Below are 14,657 nucleotides of genomic sequence, written 5' to 3'. Positions count from 1 at the left end.
CTTATGGACATCTGGCATTGGCTGCAGCCTGGCAAAGACGGATTCTTACCCTACTAAGTCTGCCCCGCTCCCCTCCCCTGTCTGCTCCCCCCATTATTTGTCATCTGATAACTATAAACTGCTTAGCATAAACTAGATGCTGACACTCCCTTAACACTAAAAGATGTCAGTGAGGCAACATCAGTATTTTTTTCTCCTTGCACACTAGACCCAAAAGCTGCCCTGTACAGTCCAAAGCGTTAAGGCTACTGTGTCCTCCCTCCTTACTCCTTTAATCAAGGAGAGGCTGTAACTTATCAGATTGTTGACTCTCAACAGGCTGTTGATTCGAATCATCCAAAGGGTTTGGGTGCTGCTATTCACAGCCACCGTGCTCACAATAATAAATACCATGAAACCTGATTTTGCCAAACTCCAACAAACCTAGTCTGTGCAGACTTTTCAACTGTACTTGCTAAAGGAAAATTGGCGAGGGTGGAACTAGCCTGAACTCCTCCCAGGGGACCCACAGCAACGCTGCTGCCAGTCAGCAAACGCCACGAGCATCTTCCAGAAGGAAAAAAGCGAGGCCTCGTCTTCACCCCACACTGCTGCACCATTAAATAAAACCCCCAAATCTGAACTGCACAACACTATTAAACTCCCAACAAAATCCTGCAGCTCCACCACCACACCTCTCTCTGGGCCACTGGAGCAACAAAATACACTAAATTAACTCCCCCCCTCTCCGATCGAGTGCAGGCCGATACCCAGTTTACCCATAGGCTTCTTCTGAACGTAAAGACGGGGCGATGCTCCGGGGTGTCGGTGCTGAGCAGCAGTACCGGGTCTGACGGAGGAGCACCCCCAGTTCTCCTCACGCCCGGGAGCCCCACCAGCACCGGAGCTCGCAGCGCCTGCATCAAGACGGGTTTAAATGAACACATCCGACGTTCCCTGCCGCTCTTCACAGCAAGGAAGGGAATTTCCTTGTTGCCCGAACTTAGCCTGGAAGCAACCAGACGCCGCGATTTACCGTTTCGTGTCGTCCCCCCCCCCCCCCCCCCCCCGGAGGAACGTCTGCCAACACGGGAGCTGGAAGCGCGGGCTCTACCACACACGCCGCCGCGGCCCCGAGGGGCTTTTTCAGGCGGCAGGGCGGGGGCAGACCCGCCGAACACCACTAACGAAAATAAAATAACAACCCTGAGCTCCCAGGGCGGGAAGGACAGCCCCCCGCCGGCAGCCAAGGGCAGGCCGCGGCACCCCCGCCGCTCCGTTCCCGCTTCCCCCAGCCCTCCCGCAAGGCGGTGAGGGGAACCGGCCCCGCCACCCGTTGGGATTCAAACGGGGGAAACTGCGGGAGCCGCCATGGAGCCGTCGGCAGCGCGGCAGCCGCCCGCCGTGGACCAGAGGCTGAGCGGCAGCGGTGCGTGAGGCGGCTCCGCTCCCCTCAGGGCCACCCTCAGCCGCCGTTACCCCGGGGGGGAACCGCGCAGAGCCCGGGCCTCGGCCCACCGTCCCCAGCGGGAGGGTATGGGGCAGGGACGGAGGGCTCCGTCCTCTGACTCGCCGCCTCTGCCCCCCCGCCGCCATGTTCCCTCCGAGCAGGTGCCGTGGAAGCCCGGGTCAGTTGCAGCAGAGAACTGGAACTGAAAACCACCCTGCGGGAGCTGGTCATCTACATCGTTTTCCTGACAGACCTCAGTATACGTAAGTCATCAACTGACTGAGGCGACTTCAACCGCTTACAAATAATTAGTGTGTAAGCTGTACCGCTGTCAGTATTTACTCCTTCCTGCACCTGTCACACACACACCCCCCCCCCCAACGTGTCACTTCAGTCGAAGTTGCTCCGACTGCCTTTTTCTAGCATCATGACTTAATGACACCTGAAGCGGAGAAGCAAGGTTAGAAGCTGTTGTCATCCTCTTGTGTCAGTCTGCGAGCCTCCCCTCTTTGCCCCTTCTTTCCAGTGACATTTGGCATGGTGAGCACGGACATGTACTACCTCAACAAAGTCATGTCCCATCTCTTCCTGGAGCCCTCCTCCTCTGAGGACGACAGGAGCGGTTTCAAGAGTATTGGGAGCAGAGCTGAATTCTGGAGGGTAAGGCTTTCCTTGCAAAGATGTTTTCTTGGAGAGCAAACAAGGGAAGAAGCTACTAGTGTTAATGCGGGGCGATACAGTCTTGCGGTTCTCCTAAAAGCCAGGTGCTAGATGTCCTTTCAGCCAAATAACTTTTTTTAAATGCATTTGGAGAAATTCTGGGTATAAGCAATAATACCGATACTTCCAAATGGTCAGTTGAAGAAAACAATAGGCCAGTCAATTGCTGCATCATATTTTCAATATTAGGTTTGGTCTGGAAAGAGCTTCAATAAAAACAGAAGGATCTTTAGGGTTGGCAGTTCTTTTGACTTGCAGGTGTTAAAAAAAAAATATATATTTTTATGATTTCCACTGGGGCAGCCAGGAAGATGTACCATCGTGCTTCACCTGGTTTGCTGTTAACGTTACCTCATATTTCAGTAACAGTTGCAAAACGCTTATCTCTGTTTTCACTACTAGGTGGAAGACTTCCCAAAATTACCAGCATTGCCCAGCTGACAGCAGAAGGCAAAGTTTCTCACCCTACTCTTCCTTAAAAATGGAAATGCCTGGTTATAACAATTCATTTGGAAGAATTGTACTCCCTTTTATCATGGTGCCTATAATTGCTAGTCCATAAAATAGTGAGCCCTTGCTATACAGTGTGTGTGCTGATGTGCAATATATTCTCGGATGGTTACAGACCATGGGGGCATGTTGTTTTTTACTCGGAATAATGTTCTTCCCAAGTTTAATGCTCTTTATCTGCATCTAAGAAACACCCAGAAAAAGAGGGATTTTTTTCCCCGCCTTCAGAAATAAATACTTCCTCATTTAGACTCTGATGACTAAAAACCTAGTCAGAAATATATCCCAAAACATATCTTCAGAGAGTAAGATAACTTAACAGATTTTGTGGAAACAACATATAATGTTTGTGTTTAAACATATTTGTTTAGAATTCAGCAGAATTTTTCAGTGAAACCACAAACAGACATATGTTCTAGTCTTACCCTGAATAATGCCATTACATATCTCTGATAGAATTGCATAAGGAATAGAATTGACTCATAGGAAAAAAAGATACAAATATATTGTACTTACAGGACAGCACATAGGTGGGAATTATTTCTATTCTATCTTAGACTCTGTAGCTATAAGTAACCTGAGAACCCTGTAGAGATTTGAATGCTAAAAAGTGGGGTAACAGTAGTATTTAAATCTTCTTTTGAAACTTTAACCTCACTTATACATATAGTTTGCAGAGGGACCCCTGTTGGATGGACTCTACTGGGAAAAATGGTATAACAACACAACGTTAACCCTGCAGAACAACAGCCATATTTACTATGAGAATTTGCTGTTAGGAGTAGCCCAGATTCGCCAGCTGAAAGTACGCAACAACACTTGCTCCATTTACCCATATTTCCATCATTTTTTAGAAGACTGTTACAGTGAATATCGTTATCGAGCTGAAGACAGGTCTGACTTTGGTCTAAGGAACGAATCTGAGTAAGTCATCCTACTTCAGCACAGATATGTTTTTGAAAACCTAACCAAATCCTTAATGCCACTATTCTTCAGTTTGTAACAATTGTGCATGCAATTAGCTGGGTTTTTGTCTTGTTTACATTGAGATAAACCATGGATTTATTTTTGTGCCAACATTATAGATGGGAATTTGGCATGGGAAATCTATAGCAGAGAGACGGGAGGAACTGGGAACAGCGAGCCCAGTTCAGCAGAAGCACATGTTAGTGGGCCTATCTCCACTAACATCTCTGGAGAAATGCTTAATTATATGAGGCCTGAATTTAAATCACATGTTTATAAATTGGAATCATGCTAAAATGCTCTGGAAACAGAGCCAAAAAGCCTGCTTCACAGACTTAATTTAGCATGGATTTAATGCAATGAAAGAATATGTGAACATGCCACAGTAACAATGAACTATGTGAACCAGAGATGTTCCATTTACCTATAAAGATTTTAAGGTAATAAACTGTCTGCCCCACTTTGGGTGAAATCCAGATTCATAAGCAATTGCTGTTTTGTGAATGCAATGAGTATTGAGCAAATAAAAGAAATGGGAATATCTTAAGGCCATATGTCTCATGCACACTTCATATAAAGAAAAATGGTTTTTAAAGGTCTGGCTTAAATGGTCAGTTGTGAATGCAGAAGAACACAAGAACTAACAAGGCTTGTATAAAATAAAAGTTAAAGCTTACTTCAGTCCAGCTTCCGTAAGTTGAGCTGCTTTGTTTTGCCATTTCTGATAGATGGAGATATACCTCAGCCTCCTCATTATCCCCATGGTACTGGGGATCTATGGGCTTGTACAGCAGTGGAGGATATATGTTCACCTTACCTAAATCGAAGCAGGAGAGTGTGGAGAAGTTGGTGTTTCTCAGGCAGAACAGCTGGCTCACTAGAGGAACCAGGGTTGTGTTTATCGACTTCTCAACATACAACGCTAACGTAAACCTCTTCTGTATAATCAAGTGAGTTCTTACCTTTACTACATGTGAAATCCAATCTACTGAGGCATGATGCTTCCATAAGGACACAAGGAAAGGCTGGTCACCTCAGGCATATGCAGCCATGTTTGTCAGGTAGCAGCTGGCAAGACAGTAATTCATTAAAAATGCAGAAGTTCAGTTAGTGCAGGGAGCAGACCAAGATCCTTCCTTTCCCCTTTTTTGTAATAGTTGGTGTCTGGTCTGTACAGCTGGTCGCTGCTATCAGTTGGAATAAATTTCATAGCCTTTTGCAGGGTCAAAGACTGGACTGTTAGTCCTGTTGTCAGCTAGTGGAGGGAAAAGACTCAGGGTAGGGTGAACGTTTGCTCTTCTGAAATATAGTTTCTTTAAAGACTTTTAACCAACCACCATAGCTTGGGTATCCCAAGAGCTTCTTGTTTTCCCCTCAACCTTCCCTACCATGTAAGTCCCTTTTTTCATGGGGGACTAAACATAATGCTTATGAGAAGATCTTACAGATATAGGAGTTCCAATAAGGTACTATTAATGTCGTAACAATTAGTATTAGAAAATTAAGGGCTGAGGTGTTTTAAAAGGGATGGTAACTAACACCAGTCCTCAATTTTTTTCAGGTTGGTGGTAGAGTTCCCTGCTACTGGGGGTGCTGTCACCTCCTCACATATCTACTCTGTGAAGCTCCTCAGATACGTCACATATTATGATTACTTCCTGGCTTCTTGCGAAATCACCTTTTGCCTCTTCATCATTACATTCATAATCCAGGAAGCTATAAAAATAGTAAAGCTGAAAAAGGAATATTTCAGAAGTGCCTGGAACTGGCTAGATTTGGTGCTGCTGGTGGTGAGCTACCCCTTGACTTTCACATCTGTGCTTGCCAGCCTAGGCTGGCCCTAGATAGACAGCAAACAAGCCAGAACAGCCCAAATCTGTGTCTGGTTAGAGTCAGTCACCCACTGCTCTACACTGAAGAGTCCATGTGGCCCACCATGGTTCAGCACACTTGAACTCTTTCCTAGCCTTGCTGTCAGCTTGCTGTGGCTTCATGTCCTTTCTACTCGTTATCCACCTTGTTTGTTTTCAGCCTTAATCTTTGCAGAGTAGGGAAGCACTAGCGCATAACAGACCTAACATAGTAAAATTAGAATGCATGCAGCATGTTACATAGCACAAGCCCAGAATTATCACAGTACAATTATAAATGATTTGGCTGATAAAGTCTCATATATACAATTTACGACAAAAAACCCCCTCAGGTCCTTCAAATCTAACCAAGGGCCTTTTGAAATCAGTGCAGTCTTTCCTGTGCAAAGTGACAAGTCTGAAGAGAGGGAGTGTAGCAGGACTTCGGTTTCACTGGCTTCTGCTTTCTTTCAGGTATCCATCCTTGCCATTGCCTTCAACATCTACTGCACTGTAAAAGTGTCCCTGCTAATGGAAGAATTGCTGTCTGATGCCCATGTTTATCCAGACTTCTATTTCCTTGCATTCTGGCAAGTCCTTTACAACAACATGATTGCTGTCAACATCTTCTTTGCTTGGATAAAGGTATTGGTTCTTACTCCCTTTTTTTTGTACTTGAGAATCATAGTGTTTCTAAGCATAGCATAAATGTTCACTTCTACGTTTTCATGGGTGAATGGCAAAGGTAGGGCTAAAAGGGAGAATTTTGTTTATAAGATTCCAAAGGAGTTTAAAATTACCTCCTTCTCATAAACATGGCTCACACAAATTCCAAGCCCATCTAAAAAAAAATTTTGCATGTGGGCAGCTGTCTGCATTGGAGCAGCTGGGAAATTACCATGGCCAAACAGCCACCTCACACTCAGTCTTTTCCTAGACCCCATACTGTCCTGGTCACAGCCTGACCTATAAAGATGGCACGGCTGCAATAGGTGAAGCTATTCATAGCTTTTGTAGCCAAAAGCTATGAAAACAGTAGCTACTTTTTAACTGCAGAGGAAGGCAAAATGCGTCTGAACTTGATTCAGAAGGGGCTTTGTGCCAGGACACCTTTAATTTCATTCTTACTTGCAAATAGATTTGCTGATCTCTGGGACAGAGTAGCAAACTTCTCTAAGATTAGGGGCTACTTTTGTTCCTAACCAGGTGCTCTGGGGCCAAACCAGGCCAGCATGTTTGCGTGCCACTGCCCCTAATCTACTAGACCCTGCTGGCCCTGACTGGGGTCTGCATCCAGCAGACATCAGTGACTTTGGTTTGAGTGGGCTCAGTGTTCCCAGTGACTGGATGAAACTTCCCAAAACTTTGCCTGATCCCAGGCTGCTTACAGGTCCTCTCTCCCCTAAGGTATTTGTGAAACGCCTAGCACAAAGCAGCTGCGAAACAGGCAAGGGAGGTGCTCGTGTCTGCCAGAAGAGATCACACTTTACAGCCATGCCCCAAGTACCTGAACATAAGATATCATGAAAGGTCACATCCTTTTAAAATAAACAGGCTTTTGGCCTTCCTCCACCTCCCAGGCTGAGGCTGCAGGAAGAAGCTGTTTGGGAGCACTGGCTGTTGACTAGTTCTGTGGATAGTCTTCCTCATTACATCCATTCTGTACCCCAGCTAGACATTCCCCCTGCATCATCCTCCTCCCCTCAGACTGATGACTATTAATTTAGTAGTACAACTGTGTTTATAATTAATGACTGTCATTGAACAAGGCTTCTGTTCAGGCCTTGTTTCAGACCCAAAGTAAGAGAGCTCCTTACCAACTCAGCCCGTCAGGGAATCCTCAGATACAGGAGAGTGTTACGGTTTGCAACCTCCTTGACCAGGGGTCCGTATCTGCTAGAGCTGATTACACATACCAGTACCCAGCAAAGACCCGTCTACACACTGTTAGCTTTAGAACATAAGCATATTTGCCCTGCAGAACACTCATCTCCACAAACACACCCAATCCTAGTTCTTACAGATACATAACATGCAACTAGGTGTGACTTAATCTGTAAATTATGATTACAGATAACATTCTAGAAATTCTTTTGAGAAGTTGCAATGTATTTTGATCCCCCAATGACAATATGTTCTGTTCTCTTGCAGATACTTAAATACGTAAGCTTTAACAAAACAATGACGCAGCTATCCTCCACTTTATCTCGCTGTGCCAAAGACATCATTGGATTTGCCATCATGTTCTTCATCATTTTCTTTGCCTATGCCCAGTTAGGCTATCTGGTCTTCGGGTCACAGGTTGAAGAGTTTTCCACTTTCCAAAACTGCATGTATGCTACTTTCTAAACTTTTTGATACAAAACGCCCAGTTGGTGCAGGTGCAAACCAGTTTCTGCTAAGCAGAACTTCAAGGGTACAAGTCTCTAACACTTACACTTATTTCATAGAGTAAACCCAATTTTGTTGGCCCTACAATCTGTTTGCCAAAGCTGTCGTGTGTTCAAGACAGACCACATGTAAATTAAATGGGTCAGGGAAGCATAAGAAGGGGAAGCTCCAGAGCAGTTCACCAAATGCAGCTATTAGTCCCCACAGCTCTCAACACTGCTTTGCCACCAGGCCCCTGGGCAATCAGGCAGGCCTGGCAGCAGGCTGTTTCTCTTCTGCCTCTTTCAAAAGCAACAATGTGAAACTGGGGTATGCAATACAGTCCCCAGCATGAAAACCATAGAACTGCTTGAGAGACCCAAGTGGCTCAGAGCACAATCTGGGCATGTTTGCAATCAGGAATTATTGCTCTTTTAAGAAAACATCCAGCTGGATAGCCAAGAGTCCCCACATCCCATCTATTGACTGTTACTTTCTTCCGCAGGTTTTTTCCAGCCACTTACTGTAGCAACATCATGACATCAATTCCAGATGCCTGCTGGAACTGGTTCTGATGGTCCTCACACCTTGTAGTATTTATTTGTCTCACCTAGGAATAAAATCCCCTATAGGGGGACAGAGGGACCTATACTGTTACCTTCTGTACCAACAGAAGATAAGGGATCACGAAGCTAGAACAGAAGGGAAATAATTAAAAAAAACTCAAAAAACCTCAGGTTATTTATCCAAAATGAAAGTATTTTCTCATACAAACCATTTAAAAATTCCTTTGTGTTTTCAAATTCTCAAATACATGCTAAATGCCTAATTTACTGTTGCTGTATTATCCTGGCTTGCCTTTTGATTTCAGTGACTAAGGCAATAGTAAATCAGTCTCAATTGTATCTATTGCTTTCTATTGCCTTTTTCTTTTTTTTTTTTAAATAATGCTTACAATACTTTTCTTTAGGAAAAGCCAGTCAGCCTCATTCTGGTATTTTTTACTCCTAGCTTTACACAGTTTCGTATTGTGCTGGGAGATTTTAATTTTGAGACCATAGAAGCAACAAACAGAATCCTTGGACCTATTTACTTCATCACATTTGTATTCTTTGTGTTCTTCGTGTTGCTGGTAGGTATCATCTTAAAAATACTTATCCTTTTGCATAAGTAGAAGAACTGTTGTGTAGTGCTCTGAGACAGTGTTTTTCACCCCAATGTGACACTGTGCTTGCCCTGGCTGCCCCTCAGTACACCTGGCAGAGAGTCTGAACTCTTTTGGCAGGAGTCCCCAGCAGGCAAGACATTTTGCAGCTCTCCCTTCCTCCAAACAGCCACAAAAGGGGCTTTTGCACCACAAAATGAGCACGTTGCACCTTTCAGCGTACTGCACCACCTTTTTCTTGAGATTTTAGTTTCTGAAAACTTAATTGGGTACTCTTGAAAACCGCATGTCAGCCTTGTCAGGTAGGAAGGTTAAAGAGAGACTGATGGGATTGTGTAGGTGCAGGTTTGTTTTATCAGTTAGACCGATGTTTTCATTAATTACTTAAGATTGAAATACCATCTGAAAAAGCTACATGTATATGACAGGAAATTTGTTACCTCCAAGGAACTGGGCCTTTAGCTGATACTGCAGATGGGAAATAAGTGATTTGTCTCCCAAAAATATTCCCTAAGACCCTAAGATTACTGGATAATTTAACTGCATTAGGAGCACATCTGCACCCAGCAAAGCTCTTCAGTTCCATTAGTTACATGCCCTAGCATGGGACAGCCCCCAAAACAACAGCCCTAATACAAATGCAATTTCCAGAAACAAGTATCTAACTGCATCCTTCCTGTGCAGAACATGTTTTTGGCTATTATAAATGATACCTATTCAGAAGTCAAAGCAGACTTTGAAGTGATACCCAGTCAAGAACTTCAGATCAGAGACCTCTTTAGACAGGTAAGTAAACACTTCTGTAACTACCTCATTTAATTCAAGATAAGAGGAGGAATTCTGAGCTACATCCCCAGCAAAGAGCCTTAAACAGCTGGGCCATAACCACTTAAGAATACCCAATATTTTATTTTTCACTTTAAGTAAACAATTGACAGAGACATCCTTCCATCACACCCACAGCAGCTAATAGTAACAGTAGCATATGACTTAGGGTGCAAGAAGCCTACCTTTCCTTCACCCTTGTAAAAACTATTTAAGACTAGCCTGGTTTGTGATACATGCTGTCATCAGCTTGCTTCAGATCTTACTGTTGCTGCTCTTCCAAACTGAGAAACTGAAGATCATCTCTGCATGGGAAGACAAGTAGAAATAGGTACCTTTAAAACTCCACAGAGTTCAGGCCGGTTTTATGTGCCAGAAATGAGTACAAAAGGGGAACAAATCTTTCCCTAACTTTTCAGTTCAACTTGAAATTATGACCCCCTCTTTTCCTGCCAAATGCATACACTGAAGCCAAAGAGATTGCCTGCAGTTCTGTTGCTGGGACAAGTCAGTACCTCCAGCTAGAAACCTGACTTTAACTGGGGAATACAGCATCACTAGTGAGATAAATAAGATTGAGATAGGTGTGGGATGAGAGACCTGCACATTCAGACCGTGTTTCTCCAAGTCGGCCTACGCTGACCATGCTGCAGAGGAGGGCTGGCAGCTGTGTCTACCTGAAATTTTTCTGCAGGATTTTATGAATGGCATAGACACAAGTTACATTGCTCCTGCAAAGCCTAGCTTTCATTAAGGAAAAGGAAGGGGGAGTCCCTTACCAGGATGCAGCTAGTCTGGTCAAGAACAGCACAGTTTAGATTCCCCCACCCAAGCTTATTCTCCTATTTATCTGGGACTACAGTAAGGTAAATGAATATGCCGGAAAACAGTTATAGTTCTCTGAGCTGTGGAACAAAGGGAGAGACTGGTCGGATTTCTGTGTAATTGCCAAGGCATTGCGCTGACAGTTTGTTCTTTGAGTTCAAGTCCTTGTGCAAAAGTGACTGTGGTTAAACGCAAGCCATTTAACACACCTGACTTTCCCTGTCTATGTTCAGAGTTGCAATAAGGCCCTTGTCAAGCTCAGGCTGAAGAAACCAGAGATGGATACAAATCCAGCAGACAAGAGCTTGGAAAGGTAGGATCTCAGCATTTGCTGCTACCCCCTGCACCGAGCACAGACCTATTCTCAGAGGACTTCTATCTCTTCTCATTTGTGTGAATGACAAGCAAGGAATTGTCAGCCACTAAAAGAAAGGATATTTCTAAGCTTTCAAACAGAGACAGTGCTACTGAAAAGGTAGGCTTTATTCTTTCCTATATTCTTGGAAACCGGTGATTATATTTCAGAAGTTGAATAATACAAAGAGAGTCACAGTTGTCCCCACTATTACTTACAAAAGCTATTTCTCCACAGGATACTATTTTTAAGATCATAGGAATAGCAAAAGCTAGACCTATAAATAGAGAAAAATCACTAATTATGCCCAAAACTTCAAATGAAAGCTTGTTCAGGCAAGGTCATACGCTACAATAGCGGAGCTGGCAGTAGGGCGAGATCAGTGTGTCTTAGCAATAGTATAAAGTTGTGAGCTGGGCATTTGCCCAAATGTTAAACAGAAACAGATGTATGGAAAACAAACAAGTTTTACAGCAATCTGTTGGGTCATAGGCTGCATCTACAGCAAGAAGAAAGATTACTGCAGCTTCCTTTTGCTTTACAAAAAGGAGGTTTCCAGCAGTCTTTGGTAGTTCTCTATCTGGGGTAAGCCTGCGCAAATGCTTCTAAAACTTTTTTTTTTTTTTAAAAAAAATCACTTCTACAACAAGAGAGGAAAAAGCCCCTTGGCTAGCTGTAAACACTACACACAATACTTGCAATCTCTCTCAACTCTGAAATGTGTATTCCTCTAGCCCGTCTTTCTGGAAGGGCCAGAAGGAAAATCTACTTTCAGATGGAGAACATCTTCTCCCCAAAGCTGCATATATCTTTTCCTGCATGCATGCCCCCTCCCTGCACAAGCAGTTATGTTAGAGATGTCCCAGTGAGCCATGCCAGCTTTGTCTTTTTTTTTTTTTTTTTAATCGCTCTGGTGTTGAATAGAGCCATCTGAAGTTATCAAAGCTACAGAATGGGAAAGAAAAACTTTGTCAGAAGTATCCATCTACTGAGGACACGGATGCAGTCACAGCTCAGAGCTATGTCTCCACTGCAGAATTTCAGCAGTAAGTGTGTGTGAGTCTGTTCTTGCAGTCTTATTCCCATTCCCAGGCAGCTGCAGCCCTCACGGAGCACCTACCTGGGAGACAGAAGACCAACACAAAGCCAGTGATTTTAAGATATTTTAAGTGTTTTTATGCTGGCTAACAACAGCTGCCCTCAGGGGGGGAAAAGGAAACAAAAGAATTTAGTAGAGCAGCTAGTAAGGACATTAGTCAAGAATGAGGTGGGACAAGAATTTAAAATACTGTCACTCTTCCAGAACACTTTCTTGTGGCTGCCCAGGGAAGGGGACAGAGACTGTAAGACCTTGTGCTTGTGAAGTGGTATTTCAGGACTTAGACCCTCTGCAGCTGACACAAGTGAGCAGAGAGAAAGGTTGCAAATGCACGTTTAAGGGCAGCACCATCTCAAGGATATGTGGCTGTATTTGTGTGTTCTAGGCTCCTCAGGTATACAGCCGAGTTGGGGAAGGAATTAAATAACACTAATGCAAAACTCAGGAAAATTATGAAAAGCATGCAGCAACTGAAGGACACTTCAGGCAAGACAGCACAGTGAAATGCATGGGCTCTGGTAACAGAGATGGCCTGACTCTACACACAGCTTAAATCCAAATTCCCGTCCCCATCCTCCCCTTTATTTTTTTTCTATTTCTGGATAAGAGAAGCAGGAATGTTAATAAAGGTATATACCATTGTTGCTTCTGGGTCTTTTCTCCGAGAGTTGCAGGTGCTTCTTTTAACTCTGAGACGAAACAACCAACCTTGCTAGAGTTCTGGGTAGGCATCTCTACAAATGCCTTAATGACGACATTTATTCCTCTACCTTGTTTTGGGGCTGCTGGGAGAGACAGATGTGTAACCAAGAGAGCAGATCACGAGCAATGGCAGCATCCTGGGCCTGCTCCGTACCCTTCTCTCGATCTGTGGACGGAGCCCAGTGCAACCCTCCGTTGCCGAGCACAGTCCAGCACACGGGTCATTAGCCCTCCCTTCCCTTTTCTTTTGCTAGAGCATCTGCTGCCAACGTTAATGCTTATTTCTCAACAATTCTTGTTCCAGGCACCTGTTGCTTCCAAAAGACGATACTGTTGCCTTCACAAGAAAAAAAAAATAAAAATTATTCTTTCAGGAAAAAAAAACATAATAAATCTTTTACGTCGATCAGGCCTTGGCAGCTGGGACCACTAAGGGGCGCTCTGCCGCCCCCGTGCACCAGTCTGCCTTTTCAGAACACCCTTTTCATTCCGAAATCCGTGTAACCACCTTGTCTCTAAGGCAACAGGTAACGTTGGGGCCAGAACCCAATCTACCCCTATGTGGTCATTAGTATTTGCTCACTGCTGGGACTCGGCCACCAGGAAGAAATAAATTGCATGTCTGAATGCCATCTGAACGTGCCATGAGGAAACGCGGCTGCAACAGCCTGCCTGCACCACGCAGTCCCTGCTGCTGCAAATCTCGGTTTGTGCATGATGCGCAACCCCCAGCCTCCAAAGTATCCCAAATCTTACATAAATCCCACAAGGATTTATAACATTATAAAGCCTTATGCCCTGCAGAGCACTGTCAAGCTACTACATGGTCTCTGGTCTCTGCATCTAACGACAGCACAGAGAAGCTGTGTCATGGAGAAGGGAGCAGACACACATTTGAAGGGACCCAGGAGATCCCTTCAGCCCAGAGCACCATGTAGCCAGGCTCTGGTTTGCCTATCAGGGTTCACAGATTTTGTACTTTAGGCTCCTGGCCAAGCCAAGCCATTCTCTCTCTTCTAAGAGGGACCAGTTTAAAATAAAAATGGACCTCTTCACTTCCCGAGGGTTCTTGTTGTTATGCAGTATCCCAGGACACTCGTCCCGGAAAACATAGGTCACCGATGATCTGTTTATCTTGATTACTCAGTAGCCTGGCATGCAAGAAAGCAGATGTATTGCACCTTTGGCATCTCCAACCTTTCCTCCTCCTGTCAACCCCTCTCGTACAAGGAAGTCTCGAAACCTTTAGACACAGTTACTTAACCAGAACTTCATGCAAGAGCTTTCAGGCACTCCTCAACCTTGCTCTACTCCTCTGGGGGGCACAGGAAACCCTCTTTATAGCTCACCTCACTCTTCCCAGCAAGCTCCTTGCCTTGCAGTAACAATGGTTCAAGCAAACCTGTTTAAAGAGGTAAAGCTTGGAATACTACAGATTTGCATTGTCTCAGAACTGGTTCTTCCACGAGGAAGATCTGTCCCAGTATCACTGAGCTTTTTGCACCTTCCAAAAATACCTGCTTCTCCTCTGTTTTGGCTAATGGTGTTCAACACAGGGTTATTTTCCTTCATTAAAATCTTCTTAGTTCATCGCTTTGTTGCACATTCATTTTGAACAGTTCCCACTAAACCACAATTTAAGGGATTTTTGTCTTCTCGTTAGCATTTTCATCAGAGCAAGCTTCACTGAATAAATAACACTAAGGAAAAATGGGGGGTTGTAAAACAGATCTGTAGCACCCTTGTTCGTTCTTCAAACCAACATCTTAAGAATTTGTGCTTTCTTTCCCTCCCCATCTTCAGAGGAAAGCCATGTGATCAGAGGGAAGGTTATTCTGGCC

General features: G+C 44.3%; 1 protein-coding gene across 1 annotated transcript; it reads left to right on the top strand.

Moving 5' to 3' along the window:
* Positions 1–1,350: 1,350 nt before the first annotated feature.
* On the top strand, positions 1,351–12,617 carry PKD2L2 (polycystin 2 like 2, transient receptor potential cation channel). Its single transcript, XM_049829463.1, has 14 exons — positions 1,351–1,408; positions 1,591–1,692; positions 1,956–2,089; positions 3,330–3,583; positions 4,354–4,575; positions 5,187–5,415; positions 5,950–6,120; positions 7,627–7,808; positions 8,857–8,977; positions 9,695–9,796; positions 10,894–10,973; positions 11,066–11,135; positions 11,940–12,061; positions 12,500–12,617. The coding sequence occupies exons 1-14, from the start codon at positions 1,351–1,353 to the stop codon at positions 12,615–12,617; spliced, it is 1,965 nt and encodes a 654-aa protein (XP_049685420.1).
* The last annotated feature ends 2,040 nt before the right edge of the window (positions 12,618–14,657 follow it).

This window comes from Accipiter gentilis, chromosome 26, assembly GCF_929443795.1.
Source record: "Accipiter gentilis chromosome 26, bAccGen1.1, whole genome shotgun sequence".
NCBI classification, from domain to species: Eukaryota; Metazoa; Chordata; class Aves; order Accipitriformes; family Accipitridae; genus Astur; species Astur gentilis.
Note: the sequence above shows the minus strand (reverse complement) of the source record. Positions and strands in the feature narration are given on the sequence as shown.